The sequence below is a fragment of the Schistocerca nitens genome, chromosome 2 (genome assembly GCF_023898315.1).
Source record: "Schistocerca nitens isolate TAMUIC-IGC-003100 chromosome 2, iqSchNite1.1, whole genome shotgun sequence".
NCBI lineage: Eukaryota > Metazoa > Arthropoda > Insecta > Orthoptera > Acrididae > Schistocerca > Schistocerca nitens.
The window spans coordinates 715755046-715778572 of NC_064615.1; the positions used below are offsets into that span (position 1 = coordinate 715755046).

At 40.0% G+C, this 23527-nt stretch overlaps 1 protein-coding gene across 4 annotated transcripts in view; it reads right to left on the minus strand.

Moving 5' to 3' along the window:
* LOC126236887 (uncharacterized) overlaps window positions 1-23527 on the minus strand; it is a 316723-nt gene that overhangs the window by 78911 nt on the left and 214285 nt on the right. For all 4 annotated transcript variants that reach the window (XM_049946521.1, XM_049946522.1, XM_049946520.1 and 1 more), the window contains 2 exons: window positions 13192-13329; window positions 4062-4221 (listed from right to left, as the gene is read on the minus strand). In XM_049946521.1, the coding sequence (XP_049802478.1) occupies window positions 4062-4221; window positions 13192-13329 (298 nt within the window). The remainder of the gene's footprint in view (window positions 1-4061; window positions 4222-13191; window positions 13330-23527) is intronic.

Below are 23527 nucleotides of genomic sequence, written 5' to 3' on the forward strand. Positions count from 1 at the left end.
ATACATGCTCGTAAGCTAGCACAATAGTGGAAACTAACAGGCTTTAATGACAGCGTTGGTAAGTGCTACAGGTTTATGAAGCATGATGGACATAGCATGTTAACCAAAACCAAAATATCTCACAAAATGCCATGAGAGTATAAAGGGAAAATATTATCTTCCCATTGCTTTATTATTCAACATCGAAAGAAAATCAGTGTGAAACTAAGCCAGATAGTGAATATGGATGTATCAAATAACAGAACTGTTGTCATGAAAGGAGTTAAAACTGTAACTGCAAAAATAAGTGTACATGAATAGATGCACTATGCTGTTGCCCTTTGATGTTGTGCAGATGGTACTAAACTTAATCCAACAATCATTTTCATGCACATAACAACGCCAAAACCTTCTGAAACACTGCCAGGTGGTGGTGGTGTTCGCATACATCACAAGGGTTGGATAGACGGGGCTGATATGAAACTATCAATTAATGAAGTGTAGGAAAAAGAATTGGGGAGAAGAGGAATTTGTGGCACAAGTTGACTAGGGGGAGGGATGTGCAGATGGTACTAAACTTAATCCAACGATCATTTTCAAGCACAAAACAACGCCAAAACCTTCTGAAACACTGCCCGGTGGTGGTGGTGTTCGCATACATCACAAGGGTTGGATAGACGGGGCTGATATGAAACTATCAATTAATGAAGTGTAGGAAAAAGAATTGGGGAGAAGAGGAATTTGTGGCACAAGTTGACTAGGGGGAGGGATGTGCAGATGGTACTAAACTTAATCCAACGATCATTTTCAAGCACAAAACAACGCCAAAACCTTCTGAAACACTGCCCGGTGGTGGTGGTGTTCGCATACTTCACAAGGGTTGGATAGACGGGGCTGATATGAAACTATCAATTAATGAAGTGTAGGAAAAAGAATTGGGGAGAAGAGGAATTTGTGGCACAAGTTGACTAGGGGGAGGGATCAGTTGGTAGGACACGTTCTGAGACATCAAGGGGTCACCAGTTTAGTATTGGAGGGAAGCTTGGAGGGTAAAAATCGTAGAGGGAGACCAAGGGATGAATACACTAAGCAGATTCAGAAGGATGTAGGCTGCAGAAGTTACTGAGCTGAAGAACCTTGCACAGGATAGAGTAGCATGGAGAGCTGCATCAAACTAGTCTCTGAACGGAAGATCACAACAACAACAACAGGAAGAAGGAAAATTGCTTTATTGAAGAGGAGTTCTCTTTTTGTGCTAGACCAGTTTAGTAGTCATTTCAAAAATTCTGTGAAAGAGAAATTGATACAGGTAACTACAGAGCTTGCTGTTATTCTGGGAGGACCGACTTCACGATTTTAACCTCTTGATGTCTCGATAAGTAAACCGCTTGAAGTGTATATGAGAGAGGAATGGAACAAATGGACGACAGATGAAACTCAACATGAATTAACGCCAAAGGGAGCATTAAAATGACGTATAATCAAACAAGTATGTTAGTGGATAAAACAGTCATGGTCTAGAGTGTGAGAAGACATTATTGTTCCATCTTTCTCTATGGCGGTGAAGACCATCTTATACATAAAGAGGACAACGATGACGACATGACGAAGAAGAAGAAGAAGAAGAAGAAGAAGGAGGAGGAGGAGGAGGAGGAAGTTCAAGTGACGATTTTCGGGGATTGTGAATGACAGTTCAGTTACTTAAATTTGATTTTTTTTTAAATTACTTTAAAATTAAGGTGCATCTTTTAAGTCCATAATATATGGTAGTTCTTCTTGCAACTTTTATTGAATGACCCTGCCACATATATAAACTTATACCAACACTTTTTCAACCTATTTCACAGGCTGACAGAAAATATATTATTATTTCTCTATGAAAGTCTTCTCTTGTACTCAGCATTTACAACATCTGCTAAGAATTAGAATAGAGTGGTATGTACACTTCTTTTTTTAATGGGCTCAAACAATTTCTATAATTGAATTTGCTGCTATAGTTCTATCTATCTATCTATCGATCTATCTATCTATCGCTTGAGCCTCGTCCTGCAGTTACGCAGGGTCAGCCATCGTTAATCGGATTTGGCATGTTAATATTTAAGGGGTGGCCGGATGCTCATCCTGCTGCCACCCCGTACCCCCCGGGACAGAATTAGTATATCCCAACTGTCTGCGTCAAGTGTAATCCATGGAATAGCGTGAAAGTGTTAGGATGTATGCGAGCCGTGTAACTGAGGTGGTACAGGGGGACCAGCCTGGTATTCACCTAGCGTGATATGGAAAACCGCCTAAAAACCACCTCCAGACTGGCTGGCACATCGGCCCTCGTTGTTAATCCACCGGCAGGATTCGATCCGGGGCTGGTGTGCCTACCCAAGTCCAGGAAGCAGCGCGTTAGCACTCTCGGCTAGCCTGGCGGGTCAATTTGCTGCTATAGTTATGTTTACCTATATTGATAGCTATTGTTTGTCCCCTTCTCAGGGATTCAGGACTGGAGCAGATTCGTTTGCCACGAAGACCTAAGCTGTAGGGAAGCGACCGTTTGATATAGAATGGGTGGCAGCTGTCAAAATGGAGGTACTGTTGCTTGTTGGGGGGTTTGATGTGGACGGATGTGTGAAGCTGGCTACCTTCGTAACCTCTTGGTTCATCCCTATGAAATCCCCAAACCACCTTCCCTACCCTCTGGCTCCTACCCTTGTAACCGCCCCCAGTGTAAAACCTGTCCCATGCACCCTCCCACCACCACCTACTCCAGTCCTGTAAACCGGAAGTTGTACACGATCAAAGGCAGAGCCACGTGTGATAGCACCCACGTGATTTACCAACTGACCAGCCTACACTGTGATGCTTTCTATGTGGGAATGACCAGCAACAAACTGTCCATTCGCATGAACGGACACAGGCAGACAGTGTTTGTTGGTAATGAGGATCACCCTCTGGCTAAACATGCCTTGGTGCACGGCCAGCACATCTTGGCACAGTGTTACACCGTCCGGGTTATCTGGATACTTACCACTGATTCCAACCTATCAGAACTCCGGAGATGGGAACTTGCCCTTCAATATACCCTCTCTTCCCGTTACCCACCTGGCCTAAACCTCCGCTAATTTCAGCTGCCGCCCCTCTTACATCACTTGTCACTCAACAACATCTTTGCCTCTGTACTTCCGCCTCGACTGACATCTCTGTCAAAACTCTTTGCCTTTACAATGTCTGCTTGTGTCTGTATATGTGCGGATGGATATGTGTGTGTGTGTGTGTGTGTGTGTGTGTGTGTGTGTGTGTGTGGCGCACGCGGTGTATACCTGTCCCTTTTTCCCCCTAAGGTAAGTCTTTCCGATCCCGGGATTGGAATGACTCCTTACCCTCTCCCTTTCGTCTTTCCCTCTCCTTCCCTCTTTCCTGACGAAGCAACCTTGGGTTGCGAAAGCTTGAAATTTGTGTGTGTGTTTTTTATTGTCTCCTGTCAACATACCAACACTTTCGTTTGGTAAGTAACAGCATCTTTATTTTTCTCATACATGCATATTACTTTATGACTACCCTGTATATACTGGGCACCAAATATTTGCGTTAAAATGAACAGCCAAGATCACAATATTTTAATAATTTAATATTAATAAAGGAACATTATTGCAATCTCAACTGTTCACTTTAACGTAAATATAACATCAGGTCACAGCTCTCTGTAGACTATGCCGTCAAAATTTATGACTAAATATTTAGGCTCAAACAATAACAAACTAAAGACATTATTTTATTCTTAAACTCAAATGATGGAAGATATCACAAGTAAAGTTTCTTCAGAAGTTTTGATAATATTTGTTCAAAGCACATGTATTTGAGTTGCAATCGATTAAAACAACAAATATGTTACTGACAACAAACTTGCAGCATGCTGCACGTGATAATGCAACTTATGACAGTGCTACAACCATTTACAGAGCTACAACCATTTATTTCAATTAAAAAGTTTTGTTGCTAACAACACGAATGAAAAATGCTTTCAGTGTCAGTGGAAGTTAATCACACATGTACGACTATTAAACTCACCCTAGTGTCGTGTTTTGCTGACCTACCTGCTATTTGTTGTAAAGATGGTGCCTTAAAGATGATAATGACAATCTGTTGACTGTTAGCTCTTAAGATGCAAGTTGAAGACATGCAACCGCCTGACTCACAGGTATCCATATCATCATCTGTATTTGTTGTGATGGAGAATACTGGAAGATTACAACACTGTAGACAAAAGAAAATTCATGATGATGCCATATTAAATGCGGAAAGGGCAGACAAGCAGTATGTAAAGTTATATTTTACAGAAAAGTGGGTGATTTGTTTTCATGTGTTATTTTTCAGTTTATATTGCAAATCTCACACTATTATTCATTACTGTTCTCTGAAAGGAACACTTGATTGTCACACTACAATGTAGTTAAATGTATAGCAGCATAAAATTAAATTTTAAGGATAAGTGTTAAATTGTTTCAGTGACATTTCTGGAACTCAAACCACCACCACCACCACCACCACCACCACCACCACCACCAACAACAACAACCTTACCCCAACAATCATGTACTGAAATAAAAAGGGAGCAGACTGTTTGTGGACACAACTGTAGGCACTCCCCATGATATTCAGACAACCTGGTGGTTCCTACAAATTTTTGGTTCCTGGTTCCCTTAATATAACAGAATTTAGTAAGTTTTTTAAGGCAAAACTTTGTTCTATCTAAAACAGTTGAATGTGTAGCTTGGTGAGTTAGGTTACTTTAAAAATGAGATATGAATTAAATGAAAGATGTAATTCCAGTTCACAAGCAATTTTCTGAATAGATTTATCACTAATATGGTTGACGGAATAGACGAGCTTATTGTACAGTACACAACTTCTCAAAACTGAACAAAGCTGGCTGCAGCTACCTTCAGTACCTTTTCTACATTAATTTTTGCACAATATTTCCCTTTATTACAGTAACCACCAGAAACTCAGTTTCACATAAACAGGACATTGCAAATAGACTTATTGTTCATTGAACTTTACCAATAAGCAGCACATATTCATCTTTTACTAATAACCAAAAAGTGTGGAGTTCCAGGCTGCCAAATTTTGTCTGGAATGTACTGTCACAAAGTAAATCAATAAGATTTTTCCCCCCACAAAAGGAGTAAATTCAGATTGAGATTCAGTACAAAATAAGTCATGAATCTATGACGATTTATTGATCATCAGCTTGCCTAGTTTTTGAACCACTAGATAAGCTATGACAGGTAACCTTCAAAAAAAGATTTTACACTGCAAGCCAAAGAAACTTCGCTGGAGACTATGAACTAGTGCTACACGGGAAAATATTTACTTGCACCATCTTCATTTTTCTTTCCCACAGTTTTAATTTTTCAGAAAGCTAAAACCTTTTCAGTTAATATTACAATTGTACGTAGTCCCTGCAAGGAAACACATTTGGTTGTATTTTCAAAGATATTGTATATGTATTCTGGTTAAAAAACTCCCATTGTGTAGCATGCTCATATTTTTCTTACTCGAGAAGAGTGTACATTTCTTGCCATAACTGGAACATATCAGGTAATACTACTAGAGAGCCACCATGAGTGGCAATAATTTAACACAGATATGTATTGCTCCCTTCTGTTCATTACATTTTTCCCACTTCTACACCATAAATACTTAGCCCCTGTGAAAAACTCATAACATCAACGTTAAAAATTCTCTGATTTTACATTTCTTCCCTGTAAGGTTTCTCTCTATTCTAAGTTCTTACTTGACGTCTCGCTTGACTTCATCCCATTTTCTTCCTATTGACATTTGATGTGACTGAATGAGTTAAGAGTGACACAAAAGAGAAATGGTTCATAATATGGGTGGTGGCAGAGTCAAGGGGATATTTTAGGCCATTGTGGAGACGGGAGACGTAAGAGAGGAAATGCCAATGTAATCCATGATTGGTGTTGCCAACACAACTTTCAACTTTTAGCTTTACCGTGCTGTTATGATACAACTACTGTTATGTTGCAGCAGTAATGAAAAAACAATATAATCGACACAAAGTGTTCCAGACCAAGCCAATATGTGATGAAGGGGCCCAGCCACCACCTTTTCTTGTGCCACACATTCTCATCTTTTTGCATGTTTTTCCTATGTATTGTATTCAGCAACAATATCAATTGTCAACTTTTTAAACTCAAACACTGAGTCTCGAAGAATATGCTCTGCATAATCAAGGAAACACTGTCCATTTCCAGCTAGGGAACTCTTACTGGCTGGCGACTTGTTAAGTCACCCATTAGCCAGCGCAGCCACCACACCACACTAACACGTGTAAAATGAGCTCACCTGCTGGCCGTGTGGAGAGGGGAAGTTGCCCTTCAATGACTGGAGTGCAGGTAACGGTGGAAGCATTTTGCGAAGTGCTGGAAATATACTTTTCATGCAGATGATGTGCTATGGCAGAGACGTCACATAGAAATAGAACGAAGATTTTACGATAGCACATTTTAAGGACTGTTGTGTTCAAATCTGACAATACAGTTGCAACAACTACATATAATAAAGATGTACAGTATATACTTTGCGCCACACACTGTAGATTGTAAAGATCGGCAGCTGTGATAGAGGGCATCAAGCAAAACTGTAGCGCCTGAGCTTTCTTTCAAATTTACATTTTACACAGTGTATAGAAATTTACTGAGCCAGTAATGCTTTGTCGTCCACAGTGCTACTCCATGGGCCAAGCTCATCTCTGGTGTGGCACCAGCACAGAGTAAGTGACAGCACTGCACAAAGGGTGGTGGTGTTTTGACACCCATACCATTCACCAGACTTATGGTTTCCATGGATTACCCCGTCTCTGCGCAGAATTTCCCACACATTGGGCCGTCCGGTCTTTTTGCCTAACTTACACATTATGAAATCTTTTGACATATTTCATCAGCTAAGTTAAACCTTGAATGTGACATGTTATTTCCTACTAAATAATTTCAAATAAGAATCTACAATCCTCCACAAGTGTCTGATGCAATACAACCATGGTTAGTATTAGCATTCCAAATTCTTTTCAAACATAAATGTCATCAGCCTTCAAACAGATCTTTACAGCCAATGTGCCTGTAGGGGTACTTTTACAAAAATAAAAATAAAAAAAATAAATAAATAAAATAAAATAAAAAAATAAATGTGCTCCACAGTGGAGTTACTGTCTAAGAACCATACACCTTCGGGAGCATCATTATTGTCTGTGGCCTCACTGGATCGTCATCCATATTCATGTTCTTTTACATACATAACCAGTTTATTGTGTACTGAGATTCTCCACCATTTGCTGAATACTATGACTGATGGTGTTTGACACAAAGGTAGATTTGAAAGCTGTTTCTCCATCAACTCGCCAATTGTAACATTCACTAAATCTACAGCAGCCAGTACAATTAGCTTTTCTCTAAATAACAAGGATCTTTTTAAATAACACAACTGTACATCATTTGGCAAATCCTCACAAAAGTTAACTGTCATCATATTTATGATATTTTCAAATCATCCTACATCTGTCACTCTGTGGTGTGGCCTCTGCATTTTGAGTTATGGCTCACTTATTGAAGTTCATTAAAAAATTGGCTTTCGGAGTGATGAGAACAATAAAGTTTCAAAATTAACTTAATCGCCACATTATTACACTGAGAACAATGAAACTGGTGGTCGAGGGGAGAATGTCAGCTCTCCCATTCTTCTACTGTAACTTCCAACAAGAAGACTTTCCCTTGGCTTGCTGTTATCACCGTGAAATATCTTCCACAGCCACCACTGAAGTAACATTAGAGTGCAACCACCATTTGCAAACACACACTTATTACTGACACTGTTAATGTGAAAAAGCTGTGCTTTACTAAACAGCTGTCAGCAGCACAACTTGCTACTTTTCTTATGATATTGTTGGCTCACAAAGGATAGTGGTAAGAAACTGAAGGCTTCAGTAGGATCATGCAGACATAATGCGGTCCTTGTATCACTTCTGCCATCCACATCCAACATTTTGTATGTCATATCCTTCAGTCAACCAACTACCACGTGAGAAGCTAAACAAAGAATGCTACTGGAGTATCCTTTACAGAGACATTTATATTACAGCTGCATGGTGTATGTCTTACAATGAATTGCAAACATAAATAAATGGATTTTTATTTGTGCTTTCTGTATCTGTTATTGATATAGAAGGTGTTGAATGTAATGTTATTTTTGCCACTTTTGCGGCACAGCATTCTGAGGTGCCACGGCACACAATTTGGGGTTCTCTAAGTCAACCAATCACTATATTTACATGCAACATGGAAAATGAAAACTGAGTGACAGCAGCTGATCTTCACTGCCGAGTCTACATGTTGGGGCCTGAATGTATTTTGCTAGCCTTTTCAAACTTCAGTATTCTGGTAATCAGTTGTTTCACATGTATAGCATCTGAAAATCAGCTGTTTCAGTTTCTGATTTAATCAGTATGATTGCTGTATCTCTTCAGTTAAATATAAGAAGTAAATAGTTTCTTGTTCAGTCTAATATTTCTGCTTTCTCTTTTGCCACACAAAAAGTCACTAAGACCAGATTTGTTGACATTTTTAAATGCCAGTAGGACCCTGAAAATGCAAGTACAATTCAAATACTATAGACCATTTACATGGTAGTGAATATCAATTGTGGAAGAGGAAAATCACCAATCAGAATCACAATTTCAATATTGATACTGGGAGTCTTCACATGACCAATCAGAAGCAATTCTGAGAAATCAGTTTATGGAAACAATACTTGAGAGCACCATGTAACTCTTATGGCTGACAGCGTATTGCATACTCTGACTTTTGTAAAGTCACAATTTGGTATCAATGTTTCAGTCATTGAATACAAGTTTCCAGTCTTTCCCAAGCTGAAAATCACTTCAATGTTTCAAGCAGCAGTGGGTTGTCAATGTGCTTTCTTACTGACAATAAACTGTAAGTATTTACCAGTGATGGCATTCAGAGCACTATGGTGATGCAGTTTCCCCAGTCACACACTAGCTGATGGTCATTTCCTTTTTCAGTTTAACTTGTTACACTCTCACCTTATAATTTTCAGTCTCCCTTTTTTTTTAAACTTCTGTGGAACACACGTTCCATGAACAAAATATTTGTTCTTCCAGTGAAATGTTTTATTGCGATGAGGTAAGTAGCGATATTGGCATGGCAGTGCATCATATTAACGATCATTTTGTTTCCTTCAAAGGCACTCTTCTGGAAAAATCTTTTAAGAACGAACATTTTGTTCTTTCTCAGCAGTATGTGGTCTCTGCATTTCTGGTAGCATATCAGAAGTTTCTCACTTAATAAGGATTTGTCTTTGGTATCAACATCACCTATTGGGATTTACTGCCATTCATCAGTTTCCCTTACTCTTAACAGAGGTCTTCTCCCTGCACATCAGACTTAGATAGTGGTGCATGAACAAAAACGATTTTCATGAAGTATCTTTTGTCTATTTTTAGATCAAGTGAAATCATGACCTGTGTATTGAAATCTTGTGAAACAATTTGAAATTAAACATCGTCAGCTCATTCTACATCCCAGAAGTTTATTCTTCATGGTGTGATCCACAGAGCACAATGATTGGAAGAGAGTGTGTGTGTGTGTGTGTGTGTGTGTGTGTGTGTGTGTGGTGCTTTTTCTGGGGGGGGGGGGTGGAGGTGGTGGGGTGCCTTTTGCAGTCTTCAATTGAACATTCTAGAAACTAAGCTTCGTAAAATCAGAAATTGTTCATTTCACCAAATGCATTGTGTAACAAAATGAGTATATGGACAAAAAAACTGGACTCCGTGAACAATGTGTAATTCCTTGGAGCAAATGTAAATAAAAACATGTTGCGGAGTAATCATGCATACAGCGCACTGAGTCAATTAAATAGCCGTGTTTGTCACATTAACATCTAAAGTAATACCACTGATTTACCTGTAAAAAACTATATACTGTATTATGCACACATTGTTTCAGACTATAGGTATACTACAAGTTTATGAGAGTCTGAGAAAATTTATCTACTCAAAGCTTTTACACTATTCAAACACGTCATCCAAGCCATGGTGGGAACTAAAAGGAAACAACACTAAAATTTTTTATTTGAAAAGCTAAATCTGATGACCTTTCCAAACATAAATACATGTGAGACCCTTATTTTCATGAAGATAAACTCACAACTTTTCAAGAACACTTCCTTTTTACATTAGTAGGATACTAAATGCAGGTTAAGTTATATGTTACCTACCAACAAACTGCATTAAAAAACTCCACATTATATGAGTATGAAACTAATAAATAAAATCTTGAAGTGGAAATGTGACCTAAATCTAAAAAATACTGAATTAGAGCTGGAAATGAACACAAAAGAAAATGCTCTTATAATGTAGTATATTTCTTGAGTGAATATCGTGTAAAATTGTATCTGTAAGTAAACAATGGTAAATCTGGGACAGATTAACTACAATATGAAATGGATAATTGCAACTCACTGCATAGAGGAGGCACTGAGTGGCATACAGGCACGCCGAAGAAAAACTGCTGACTAATATCAATTATGAAGTAAGTCCTTTATCAGATGAACACAAAACATTCACACACTTGGCCACTGCTGTCCCCATGCACTAACCCTTACTGTCCAGAGATGACAGTGGCGATATCTGTGTGAGTTATGCCTATGTGAGTATGTGTGCCTGCATATTTTGTCTGTGTGTGACGAAGGACTTAGTCCGATAACTGATGTTATCCAGTAATTATTCTTCCATTTTTTTTTTTTTTTTTTTTTTTTTGTTTGTTTGGTTTTAGGGCGCAAAACTGCTATGGTCATTAGCGCCCAGCCCGTAACTTAGGAAACAGTAAAAAAACCGAAATTGAAAACAAGCAGCAATGGGAACAAAGTCATAAAATTGGAGAAACTAAAAGCAGAAGGAAGGCTTAAAAATCCACTACAGAAAGGGGTTTGTTATCCCCAAAAAAAGCTTCAAATAACTGACGTCATTTCACTGTCACTAATAAACTGGAGAACGCGGTCGGCTGAGCGCGTGTCATCGGCTAAAATCGACGATAGATCAGGCGATAGCTGTAGACGGGCGCGTAACGGATTAAAATAGGGGCATTCAATTAAAAGGTGTCTTACCGTCCACAGCTGAGAGCAGTGGGGACAGATTGGGGGAGGATCGCCGCTTAAAAGATGTCGATGGCTAAAAAGACAGTGCCCTATCCGGAGTCTAGTTAAAATTACCTCCTCCCGACGACGCGTTCGGGAGGAAGAGGTCCAAGCGCAAGGAAGGGCTTTCACTTCCCGCAATTTATTATGGGGAAGTGTGGACCAATGCGCATGCCATAAATGAGCAACTTTGCGACATAAACCGCTCCGTAGATCGGTGAAGGGAAGCGACTGAATAGCTGGCCGAGGAAGAGAGACTGCAGCCTTGGCCGCTATATCGGCCGCCTCATTCCCACAGATACCAGCGTGTCCCGGGAGCCAGAGGAACGCCACCGAGACGCCCCCCAGGTGGAGCAAGCGCAGACAGTCCTGAATCCGGTGGACCAGAGGGTGCACAGGGTAAAGAGCTTGGAGACTGAGGAGAGAGCTGAGAGAATCCGAGCAGATAACGTACTGTATCCGCCGATGGCGACGGATGTAGTGGACAGCCTGGAGAACAGCGTAAAGCTCCGCAGTATAAACCGAACACTGGTCGGGAACCCGAGATTCATTTGGGGTGTCGCCAACAATATAGGCACTCCCTACATTTAATTTATTCTTCCATGTGCCTATCTGCCAATCAATGCCTACTCTGGACAGGAAAACACACACACACACACACACACACACACACACACACACACACACACACACACACAAACACACAAACACACACACACACACAAACACACACAAACACAAATAAAAAAAAAGAAAATTACACTTACACAAGCTTTTGGAGCCATTGGCTCCTCCCGCCATACAAGGGTTGAACTGGAAGGAAAAGGACTGGAGAGGTTTAGGAAAAGGAGTAGAGTTCAGAAAAGTTACCCAGAACCCTCGGTCAGGGCAGACTTACCAGTTCGGAAGAGAAGCAAAGAGTCTTTCTGCTAAGTCGCCCCTAGACTGGGGTTCTGGGTGACTTTTCTGAACTCTACCCCTTTTCCTAAATCTCTCCAGTCCTTTTCCTTCACCCCTCTATCTTCCCCTTCAACCTTTCTGCTGGAAGGAGGGGCCACTGCCTCCAAAAGCTTGCATACACATACTGATGAAATTTTATTAGATGTTTCAAATTTAACTTCTTATTCAGTATTTAGTTATCAGTCTCTTGATTGTAAAATTACAGTTAGTTTTATTAAAAATTATTTTGTTTAAAGAAATAGAATGAAATTACAATGTCTACCAAGTGCCTATTGCAAATAAATTCTACGCAGGAAATAAGGAAAATTTTATGTATTGTTCCATCCGGGAATTTCCATTACAGCTGCACAAATAAAAGTTGTTTGTATTAATGCTGAAATCATCTTTTCTCCATTCGGAAAGAACAATTTTCTTTTTCTTAAATATTTTCTTCGAAAAATTGCTAATGACAGAAAGTTTCATATTCTAGAACATAGTTTTAATTAAAAGGGATTTGCATAGCCAATACTGTATTCCCGTAACCATAATTTTCTCGTTCCTAAAATTGAGTACTATTGTCAAAACTTAGTGTTCTAATTGTGAAGTTATTATAATTAAAAAGTTTCTGTTTCTCAAAAATTCTTGCAGGAAATGCAAAATTATAAATATGGCCAACTTCATCTCACTCTGTGTTTTGATTTTGTCCTGGGAACATACTATGTCTTTATTTGAGGATGTTTGTTATATTGTTTCATTTCTGTGTAGAAGAGTTGTAAACAGGTGTTCTGATGTTACTAAATGAGGGAAAAGGCAAAGAAATGTATTTCAATCATTATATGACAAACTCTACTTTTGGACAACGAGGTGGAAGGAAGAATGCAAGATAAGTAAAACATAGTTTGTGAGGAATTATTTCTTCCAAAACTTGATTATGTGGTGGATGAAGGGTGGGTATTTATACCTAAAATGCACATTACTATGTTTAATTTTGTTGCATTTTGACTGGGAAGGAATATAAGCTGTAATTAATAAATGGCAAACACACAATCATACCTCCTCCACAGCTATGCATACTGGTGCATCAAAATTTCCTCTATTGAATACTGTTATAGGAAAATGTTTTGTACAGTTCTCTGGAAGCATCCCAAAATCCATTCGTGTTTCTGATATGTCATTGACAGTAATCTGTATCTGTACAAATGAAACCAAAAAACTTATTAAAGCACTATTTTCCTACATCCATCATACAAAAATAAACATAATAAAAGGATTGATAACAATCGAAAAACTGTATCATGGTTTCTTAAGCTTACTTCAATGTTTTATGTTTTGTTGCAGACTTTTTTATGTTTCTGATTACCTAGTGTATTCTAGAACAGTGACATGCTATAGTGATAGTACAAAGTTTACAATTTACAAAGCATACTTCATTAATAATGCAATTGACACGTACACTAATCAAACAGGCTCATTACTCTAGAATATAACAGACTGTATTTATATGTAGCCTATTCATGTCATCATCTACATCTACAGATACTCTACAAACCACCATGAGGTACATGACAGAGGGTACAGCCCACATTACCAGTTATGAGGGTTTCTTCCCACCCTTCTCACATATGGAGGGCAGGAAGAATGATTGAATGCCTCTGTGCATGCCGTAATTATTCTAATCTTATCCTCATGATCCCTGTGTGAGTGATGCACAGGGGATTTTAGTATATTCCTACCATCACCATTTAAAGAAAGTTCTTGAAACTTTGTCAATAGACTTTCTCATGATAGTTTATGTCTATCTTCAAGAGTCTTCCTGTTCAGATCCTTCAGTATCTCTGGGCCTCTCTCCCACGGATCAAACAAACCTGTCATCTTCATGCTGTCCTTCTCTGTACACATTCAACATCCTGTTAGTCCTATTTGGTGGGGGTCCTACATTCCAGTATTTAGAAAAAGTTACACAAATGATTTGTAAGCAATCTCCTTTGTAGGTTCATTGCACTTCACCAATATTTTGCCAATAAACCATAGCCTATAACCTGCTTCAACCACAACTGTGTCTAACTGATCACTCAATTTCATATCCCTACAAAGTGTTACCCATGTATTTAGGATATTAAGATTTTGTTTTGTGAAGGGCACAATTTTATGTTTCTGAAGATTTAAAGCAAGTTGCCAGTCTTTGCACCACTTTGAAATCTTATTGAGATCTGCCTGAATCTTTATGCAGCTTCTTACACATAGTATTTCATTATAGATAACTTCATCATCTGTAAAAAGTCTGAGGTTACAATTAATTTTATCTGCAAGGACATAAAATACAACATGAACAGTGAGGGTACCAATGCACTTCCCTGGGACACACCTGAAGTTACTTCTACATCTGACAATGTACTCTCCATCCAAAATAACATCTGTATCCTCCCTATCAAACAGTCCTCAATCCAGTCACTATTTTCACTTCATTCCCCTCATGATCGTCACCTGAGAATAAGCACCGGTGTGGTACTGAATCAAATGCTTTTCGGAAATCAAGAAATACTGCATCTACCTGCCTGCCTTGATCCAAAGCTTTCTGTATGTCAAGTGCAAAAAGCACAAGTTCAGTTTCACATGATCAATGTTTTTGAAATGCATTCTGGTTGCCACTGAGGAGGTCATTCTGTTCAAGGTACCACATTATGTTTGAGCTCAGAATATGTTTGAAGATCCTACAACAAATCAATGTCAAGGATATTGGATGGTAGTTTTGCAGATCACTCCTACTACCCTTCTTGTTGATGGGTGTGACCTGTGCCGTTTTTTCCAAGAACTGAGCATGGTTTGCCTGTTTGAGGGATCTGTAATACGTTATAGTTACAAGAAGAGCTAACTCAGATGCATATTCAGTACAGTATCTGACGAGGCTTGAATTGTGCCCTAGAGATTGTTTCAACTTCCCAACACCACTGGTGCTAATACTTGCTTCATTCATCTTTTCAGTGGTACCTGATTAAATTGGAGTAATTCTCCTGGGTTTTCCTTGGTAAATGAACATTTGAAAATCGAGTAAAGCATTTCAGGTTTTACTTTGCTACCGTCAATTTCAGTTCATGTCTCACTCGCTAGGGACTGGGCACAAACTTTGGTGTCACTAACAGCATTCGCATATGACCAGAATCTCTTTGGGTTTTGTGAAATATCATTTGACAATATTCTCCTATGATAGTCATTAAATGCATCACGCATTGCTCTCTTGACAGCCAAACGCATTTCATTAAGCATCTCTTTATCTATAGCCCTACACTTTGTTTTATACCTACTAATGCAGTAACCTCTGTTTCTTGAAAGGTTGTTTACAGTGGCTGTATACAATGGAGGTTCCCTCCCACTATGAACTGTTTTACTTGGTACAGATCTATCGATTACATGGTCAATTATTGTTTAAACTTTAATCACAGTTCCTCTACGTGCTCCTGCCCTGTCATGAAAGTTTTAAGTTCCTCATAGAGCTATGAACTACTGTCTTTTTATCTAGTTTACTAAACATATAAATCTTTCTGCTTGGTTCAGTTGTCCTTTGTACTTTGGTAATCACTGTTGCCACAACCGTATCATGGTCACTGATGCCAATTTCAATATGGATATCCCAAAAGAGGTCTGGTCTATTTGTTGCCATTAGATCCAACATATTTCCATAATGAATGGGGTTCCTAGATAGTTTTCTGAGAAGGCATTTAGTAACGTTTCACAGGATGTTTTATCAAGGCCACTACTAACAAAAATGTAATTTTTCCAATTAATTGTTGGATGATTAAAGTCTCCACCAATGATTAAAGTATGACTGGGAACTTACGTACAAGTGAACTGAGGTTTTCTCTAAAGTTATCAATTACATCAGGAGATGATTCTGGTGGACAGTAGAAGGATCCAATTATTTTATGTCCACCTTGATACTGAGTTTTGCCCAAAAAGTCCCACATGCAACTTCAATTTCTATCACGGTGGATTTCAGTCCTGTCTACTATGACAAATACCCCATCTCCACTTCCCCAATTGCGTATCCTTTTGATATACACAATTTCGTAAAAACCTCACTGCTATCAGTTTCAGGTTTCAGCCAGCTTTTTGTAGCTAGAGTTATGTGAGCTTCACTGCTTTTCACAAACACTATGAACTTTGCACAAACATTCCACGTGGGAAAAATATATGTAAAAACGAAGATGATGTGACTTACTGATCGAAAGTGCTGGCAGGTCGATAGACACACAAACAAACACAAACACACACACAATATTCAAGCTTTCGCAACAAACTGTTGCCTCATCAGGAAAGAGGGGAAGGAGAGGGAAAGACGAAAGGATGTGGGTTTTAAGGGAGAGGGTAAGGAGTCATTCCAATCCCGGGAGCGGAAAGACTTACCTTAGGGGGAAAAAAGGACAGGTATACACTCGCACACACACGCATATCCATCCGCACATACACAGACACAAGCAGACATTTGTAAAGGCAAAGAGTTTGGGCAGAGATGTCAGTCGAGGCGGAAGTAAAGAAGCAAAGATGTTGTGGAAAGACAGGTGAGGTATGAGTGGCAGCAACTTGAAATTAGTGGAGGTTGAGGCCTGGCGGATAACGAGGAAGAGAGGATATACTGAAGGGAAACTTCCCATTTCCGGAGTTCTGACAGGTTGGTGTTATTGGGAAGTGTCCAGATAACCCGGACGGTGTAACACTGTGCCAAGATGTGCTGGCCATGCACCAAGGCATGTTTAGCCACAGGGTGATCCTCATTACCAACAAACACTGTCTGCCTGTGTCCATTCATGCGAATGGACAGTTTGTTGCTGGTCATTCCCACATAGAAAGCTTCACAGTGTAGGCAGGTCAGTTGGTAAATCACGTGGGTGCTTTCACACGTGGCTCTGGCTCTGCCTTTGATCGTGTACACCTTCCGGGTTACAGGACTGGAGTAGGTGGTGGTGGGAGGGTGCATGGGACAGGTTTTACACCGGGGGCGGTTACAAGGGTAGGAGCCAGAGGGTAGGGAAGGTGGTTTGGGGATTTCATAGGGATGAACTAAGAGGTTACGAAGGTTAGGTGGACAGCGGAAAGACACTCTTCTACAGAACGTATCTCTGCCTATGTAGATCAACACCTTCAACCCATTACATGCAGTGTCCCACACTTCATCACAGACACCAACCAGGAGCCTGGAATACCGAGCGAGGTGGCGCAGTGGTTAGCACACTGGACTCGCGTTCGGGAGGACGACGGTTCAATTCCGCGTCCGGCCATCCTGACTTAGGTTTTCCGTGATTTCCCTAAATCGCTCCAGGCAAATGCCGGGATGGTTCCTTTGAAAGGGCACGGCCGACTTCCTTACCTAATCCGATGAGACCGATGACCTCGCTGTTTGGTCTCTACCCCCAAACAATCCAATCCAATCCAGGGGCCTGGAATCCTTACCCAGTCTGTTACCCTCGGAAACCATCCTTGTAACCATTGATGCCACTTCCTTACACACAAATATTCCGCACGTCCAGGGCCTCGCTGCGATGGAGCACTTCCTTTCACGCCGATCACCTGCCACCCTACCTAAAACCCCTTTCCTCATTACCTTAGCTAGCTTCATCCTGACCCACAACTTCTTCACTTTTGAAGGCCAGACATACCAACAATTAAAGGGAACAGCCATGGGTACCAGGATGGCCCCCTCGTACACCAACCTATTCATGGGTCGCTTAGAGGAAGCCTTCTTGGTTACCCAGGCCTGCAAACCCAAAGTTTGGTACAGATTTATTGATGATGTCTTCATGATCTGGACTCGCAGTGAAGAAGAACTCCAGAATTTCCTCTCCAACCTCAATTCCTTTGGTTCCATCAGATTCACCTGGTCCTACTCCAAATCCCATGCCACTTTCCTTGACGTTGACCTCCATCTGTCCAATGGCCAGCTTCACACGTCCGTCCACATCAAACCCACCAACAAGCAACAGTACCTCCATTATGACAGCTGCCACCCATTCCACATCAAACGGTCCCTTCCCTACAGCCTAGGTCGTCTTTAAGGGAGATGGTAAACCCACATCCTTTCGTCTTTCCCTCTCCTTCCCTCTTTCCTGATGAAGCAACCGTGGGTTGCGAAAGCTTGAATTTTGTGTGTGTGTTTGTGTTTGTTAGTGTGTCTATCAACATACCAACGCTTTCGTTTGGTAAGTTACATCATCTTTGTCTTTAGATACATTTTTCCCACATGGAATGTTTCCCTCAAAGAAAGATGATGAGACTTACCAAACAAAAGCGCTGGCAGGTCGATAGACACACAAACAAACACAAATATACACACAAAATTCAAGCTTTCGCAACAAACTGTTGCCTCATCAGGAAAGAGGGAAGGAGAGGGAAAGACGAAAGGATGTGGGTTTTAAGGGAGAGGGTAAGGAGTCATTCCAATCCCGGGAGCGGAAAGACTTACCTTAGGGGGAAAAAAGGACAGGTATACACTCGCACACACACACACACACACACATATCCATCCACACATACAGACACAAGCAGACATCATATTATATATATATATATATATATATATATATATATATATATATATATATATTATTTTTCACATCACTCTCTGGCGGATGGATGTGTGTATGCGTGCGAGTGTATACCCGTCCTTTTTTCCCCCTAAGGTAAGTCTTTCCGCTCCCGGGATTGGAATGACTCCTTCCCTTAAAACCCACATCCTTTCGTCTTTCCCTCTCCTTCCCTCTTTCCTGGTGAGGCAACAGTTTTTTGCGAAAGCTTGAATTTTGTGTGTGTGTTTGTGTGTCTATCGACCTGCCAGCACTTTCGTTCGGTAAGTCACATTATATATATATATATATATATATAGAGAGAGAGAGAGAGAGAGAGAGACACACACACACACACACACACACACACACACACACACACACACACACACAGTCAGCTACCTGAGTAGCAGCCTCTAATTTGTAGGGCACACCTGATCCATGTAGGGGGACCCTATGGTTCTCAACCATATGGCACAAGTCCACAAAGTCACACCCTAGCTTGCCACAGAACCTTCGAAGTCTCTGGTTCAGTCCTCCCACTCGACTGAGAATCAAGGGGCCATGATCATTTCTGGGGACAATGCTGCAAATTGTGAACTGTATTGAAACACTGTTCACAAGGCTAGTTTCATCAACCTTCTCTGCCAGTCACTGGCGTGACCAAAGTATGACCTCAGAACCCAGATGACATGCATTATTTGTTCCAATGTGCACCACAATCTGCAGCTGGTTGCATGCTGTTCCTCAGTGACTACTGGGATAGCTTCCTCGACATGTTGATTGAGGCCCCCAAGCATACACACCCAGTGCATCTGGTGTCCTTTCCTGTCACTTTCACTGTCATACACAAAGCAAAATTTCTATTAAGACACCACAAAAACCTGTGTTAAATATTACTTCTTTCCTAAAATGTTTTGAGGTTAATTACAGTTGTTAGCAAACTCAAAAACAGAGTTAATTTACAATTAATGCAGATAATTTATAGGGCTACTTCTCTTCAGGGGAAAACTAGATTTAACAACTGATATAGTAACTAAATCACGAATGCCGATTTACTACAAATTTCTCACAGATTATGCAAATGAAAATAAATGGTAGCTTCCAAAAATTCTGAAAAATGCATGTTCATTTGTGTTGATATACAGTGAAATTCAGGGTTGATTTATTCTTTGGCAGAACCATGAACCATAAATGCTGATTTGCTATGAAATAAGTTATGTATCCAAAACACTCATACCAGTAACTTCCGAAAATATAAATTCAGAAGCATCTGAAAATATCAATTCAGAAGCATCTGAAAATTCTTAAAAAATAGCCTCCCTCTCATAATTGTACAATGAAATTAGAGAGCAACTGTTTTGGAGGAGGACAGGTCTACTGATCTCAAAAATATTAGTGGAGCGCAATTAAGTTCAATCCTGTAACTCTCAGTAACAGTATGAGTTTATTGTGGCACTCGCGAATGTTTGAAATTTCAGAATATATCACAATACAAACGGGTATTGATACAATCAATAAAAGATTATGCAGAAGTGATGTGAAAAATAAAATACGTGAATCTAGACCTTCAAATCGACAATGAATCTTGTACAAGCAGTCTCATACAAATGAAAGTTCCAAAGTCATCTTGTATATACAAATAAATGTGCATATTTCACAGATTTTTCACTTAACTGTTTCTGTGCCCACTTCTATACATCACTGGTATGTCAAAGAACACTGTAGCACGAGTTTATCTCCATCAAATGGCCAAAATGTGCAGCACCAAAACAGCACATCTTCTGCCTGTTTCGGCTAACGGTGCATCATCCTCTGTAAGTCATGATAAAAAAAGAAGAAGAAGAAGAAGAAGAAAGGACTGGTCACTTTTGTTTTGTGGGTATTAAGACACAGTCCAAGGCATAATTCTCTGCCCTTCGTTTTGTCTTCCAATGCTAGGGAAAGCATCCGGGACTAGAACAACTCGGAAAGCAGTTCCAATCTCAAACAATCTCAACACGCCAAACATGTTATACATATCTACACAACAGCCAGTTCATGACAGACAGCTGCTGATTGCAGAGAAGCATCAGCGTATGTTATCGAGCTTGTTGTGGTGAAGAGCTGTTCGTTTTATTTACGACTAAGGCCCAAAATTGTGAACAGCAATACTTTGAGTATGAGCTTGATCATTTGAGAAACGGCTACTGTGAACAGAGATAAATAGAGTACTACACTCTAAAATATCTGGCACTACTAATGAAAAGTACCAATTAAATAGAAAGTTTCCCTCTCATTTGTAAAACGCTATCACAGATGTCATCAACAGAACACTCCGACACAGTATTGACACAGCGTTTAAACCGACAAGAAAGTTGTGTGAATATTTAAACACATCAAAGGATCTATGCATGCCATTTATCACAGCATGAATACATAACATTGCTTGCACTGTTGTCAAGTAAACACAGGAACTATGAAAAGAAGTGTTAACACCAGTCTTAAGGTGTAAGCACAACACTGATAAATCTGTAGTAACAGGTCAAGCCCTGGGACCTGAGAACCAACAAATTTGTTTCTCTGGTACTATGGTTTTTTCAAGATCTAATCATTATTATGCTAGGGTGTACAGAGAGGCCGTAGAAATTCAAAATACAAAAGCAACTTTACCAGAAAAGGAGGAGGATGAAATTAGACAAGTTGTGGCCCTTGGTATTAAATACAACAAACAGCACCAAGTCTTCAGTGCCATCTTAGGCTGGTATTACACTATCATATTTCTTTGTCAAAGATTTGATCAAATATTCATCAAATTCCTTTGACAAAAATATTTGACATGGCACTAAATAGTGGTATTTCATTGTCATCATGTTTTTCGTCAAAGTTCAAGATGGCTGGCAACAACTTCTTGTTATGCGCAGTTGCATGTACCACACTAGCACTGTGTGCGCATTTGGAAGAGAAGTGGGAGGAAAAAAAAGAAACCTACCTGGGTGAAGCCATGGGTTTTGATGTATATTTCAGTATTTGCTCAGTGAAGTGTCTCGTCATATCACAAAGCACAATACTCACGTAAGAACTGCTATAGCTGTAGGAGACAGACTCACAGTAAAATTCAGATTCCTTGCTACAGAAGAAAGTTACTCTAGCTTGCAGTACAGCACTCTAATGCCACAGTGTCCATTGCCCACTAACTGAAATAATACCTGAAACTTGTGAAGCTTTATAAAGCACTAGGGGACCAGTATCTGAAAGTAAATAAATGTTCAATGCACTTTATATGCATTAGGAACTATTTTTATTGTAGATCAAAGTAGTAATTACATTTTGTGTCCCACAACTACCAAATTAATAGAAATGTATGAAGCTAATGAGCCACTTTACAATGTGGGGCATCCTGAGCACGCGCCCCCCCCCCCCCCCCCCCCACACACACACACCAACACCCGCGCACGCATGCATGCGTTCTTTTGCTTTCTCGTGAGAATAGCTTGAGTGGAGGCCATTAATTTTCTTTTTTATATTGTCCGCTGTATCTCAGCATCTCAAGGCTAATGACCTCCGCATTTTTTTGGGTGCCTTACGTTGTAAAGTGCCTCGTCAGCTTCATACATTTCTATTAATTTTGTAGTTCATAGCACACACAAATTAAGCTTCACAGCCATGTTTACAAACACACTACTGGTGACAGAACACTGCAGCGATGCTAGCGCTCGAAGTGGTAACATTTCGCATGGCAGTGAACAGAAGACAAGCGACTTCTATGATCAAATCTTCCACAAGACCCTAGATTAGATCATTGTTATTTGACGACAGGCGAGGTTTGAAAAAGTTCCCTATTACACTATCAAATTTCTGTGAAATAAATATTTGACAAATATTTATGTCAATTGTTGTTGTTGTGGTCTTCAGTCCTGAGACTGGTTTGATGCAGCTCTCCATGCTACTCTATCCTGTGCAAGCTTCTTCATCTCCCAGTACCTACTGCAACCTACATCCTTCTGAATCTGCTTAGTGTATGCATCTCTTGGTCTCCCCCTACGATTTTTACCCTCCACGCTGCCCTCCAATACTAAATTGGTGATCCCTTGATGCCTCAGAACATGTCCTACCAACCGATCCCTTCTTCTGGTCAAGTTGTGCCACAAACTCCTCTTCTCCCCAATCCTATTCAGTACCTCCTCATTAGTTATGTGATCTACCCATCTAATCTTCAGCATTTTTCTGTAGCACCACATTTCGAAAGCTTCTATTCTCTTCTTGTCCAAACTATTTATCGTCCATGTTTGACTTCCATACATGGCTACACTCCATACAAATACTTTCAGAAAAGACTTCCTGACACTTAAATCTATACTCGATGTTAACAAATTTCTCTTCTTCAGAAACGCTTTCCTTGCCATTGCCAGTCTACATTTTATATCCTCTCTACTTCGACCATCATCAGTTATTTTGCTCCCCAAATAGCAAAACTCCTTTACTACTTTAAGTGTCTCATTTCCTAATCTAATACCCTCAACATCACCCGACTTAATTCGACTACATTCCATTATCCTCGTTTTGCTTTTGTTGATGTTCATCTTATATCCTCCCTTCAAGACACCATCCATTCCATTCAACTGCTCTTCCAAGTCCTTTGCTGTCTCTGACAGAATAACAATGTCATCGGCGAACCTCAAAGTTTTTATTTCTTCTCCATGGATTTTAATACCTACTCGGAATTTTTCTTTTGTTTCCTTTACTGCTTGCTCAATATACAGATTGAATAACATCGGGGAGAGGCTACAACCCTGTCTTACTCCCTTCCCAACCACTGCTTCCCTTTCATGTCCCTCGACTCTTATAACTGCCAT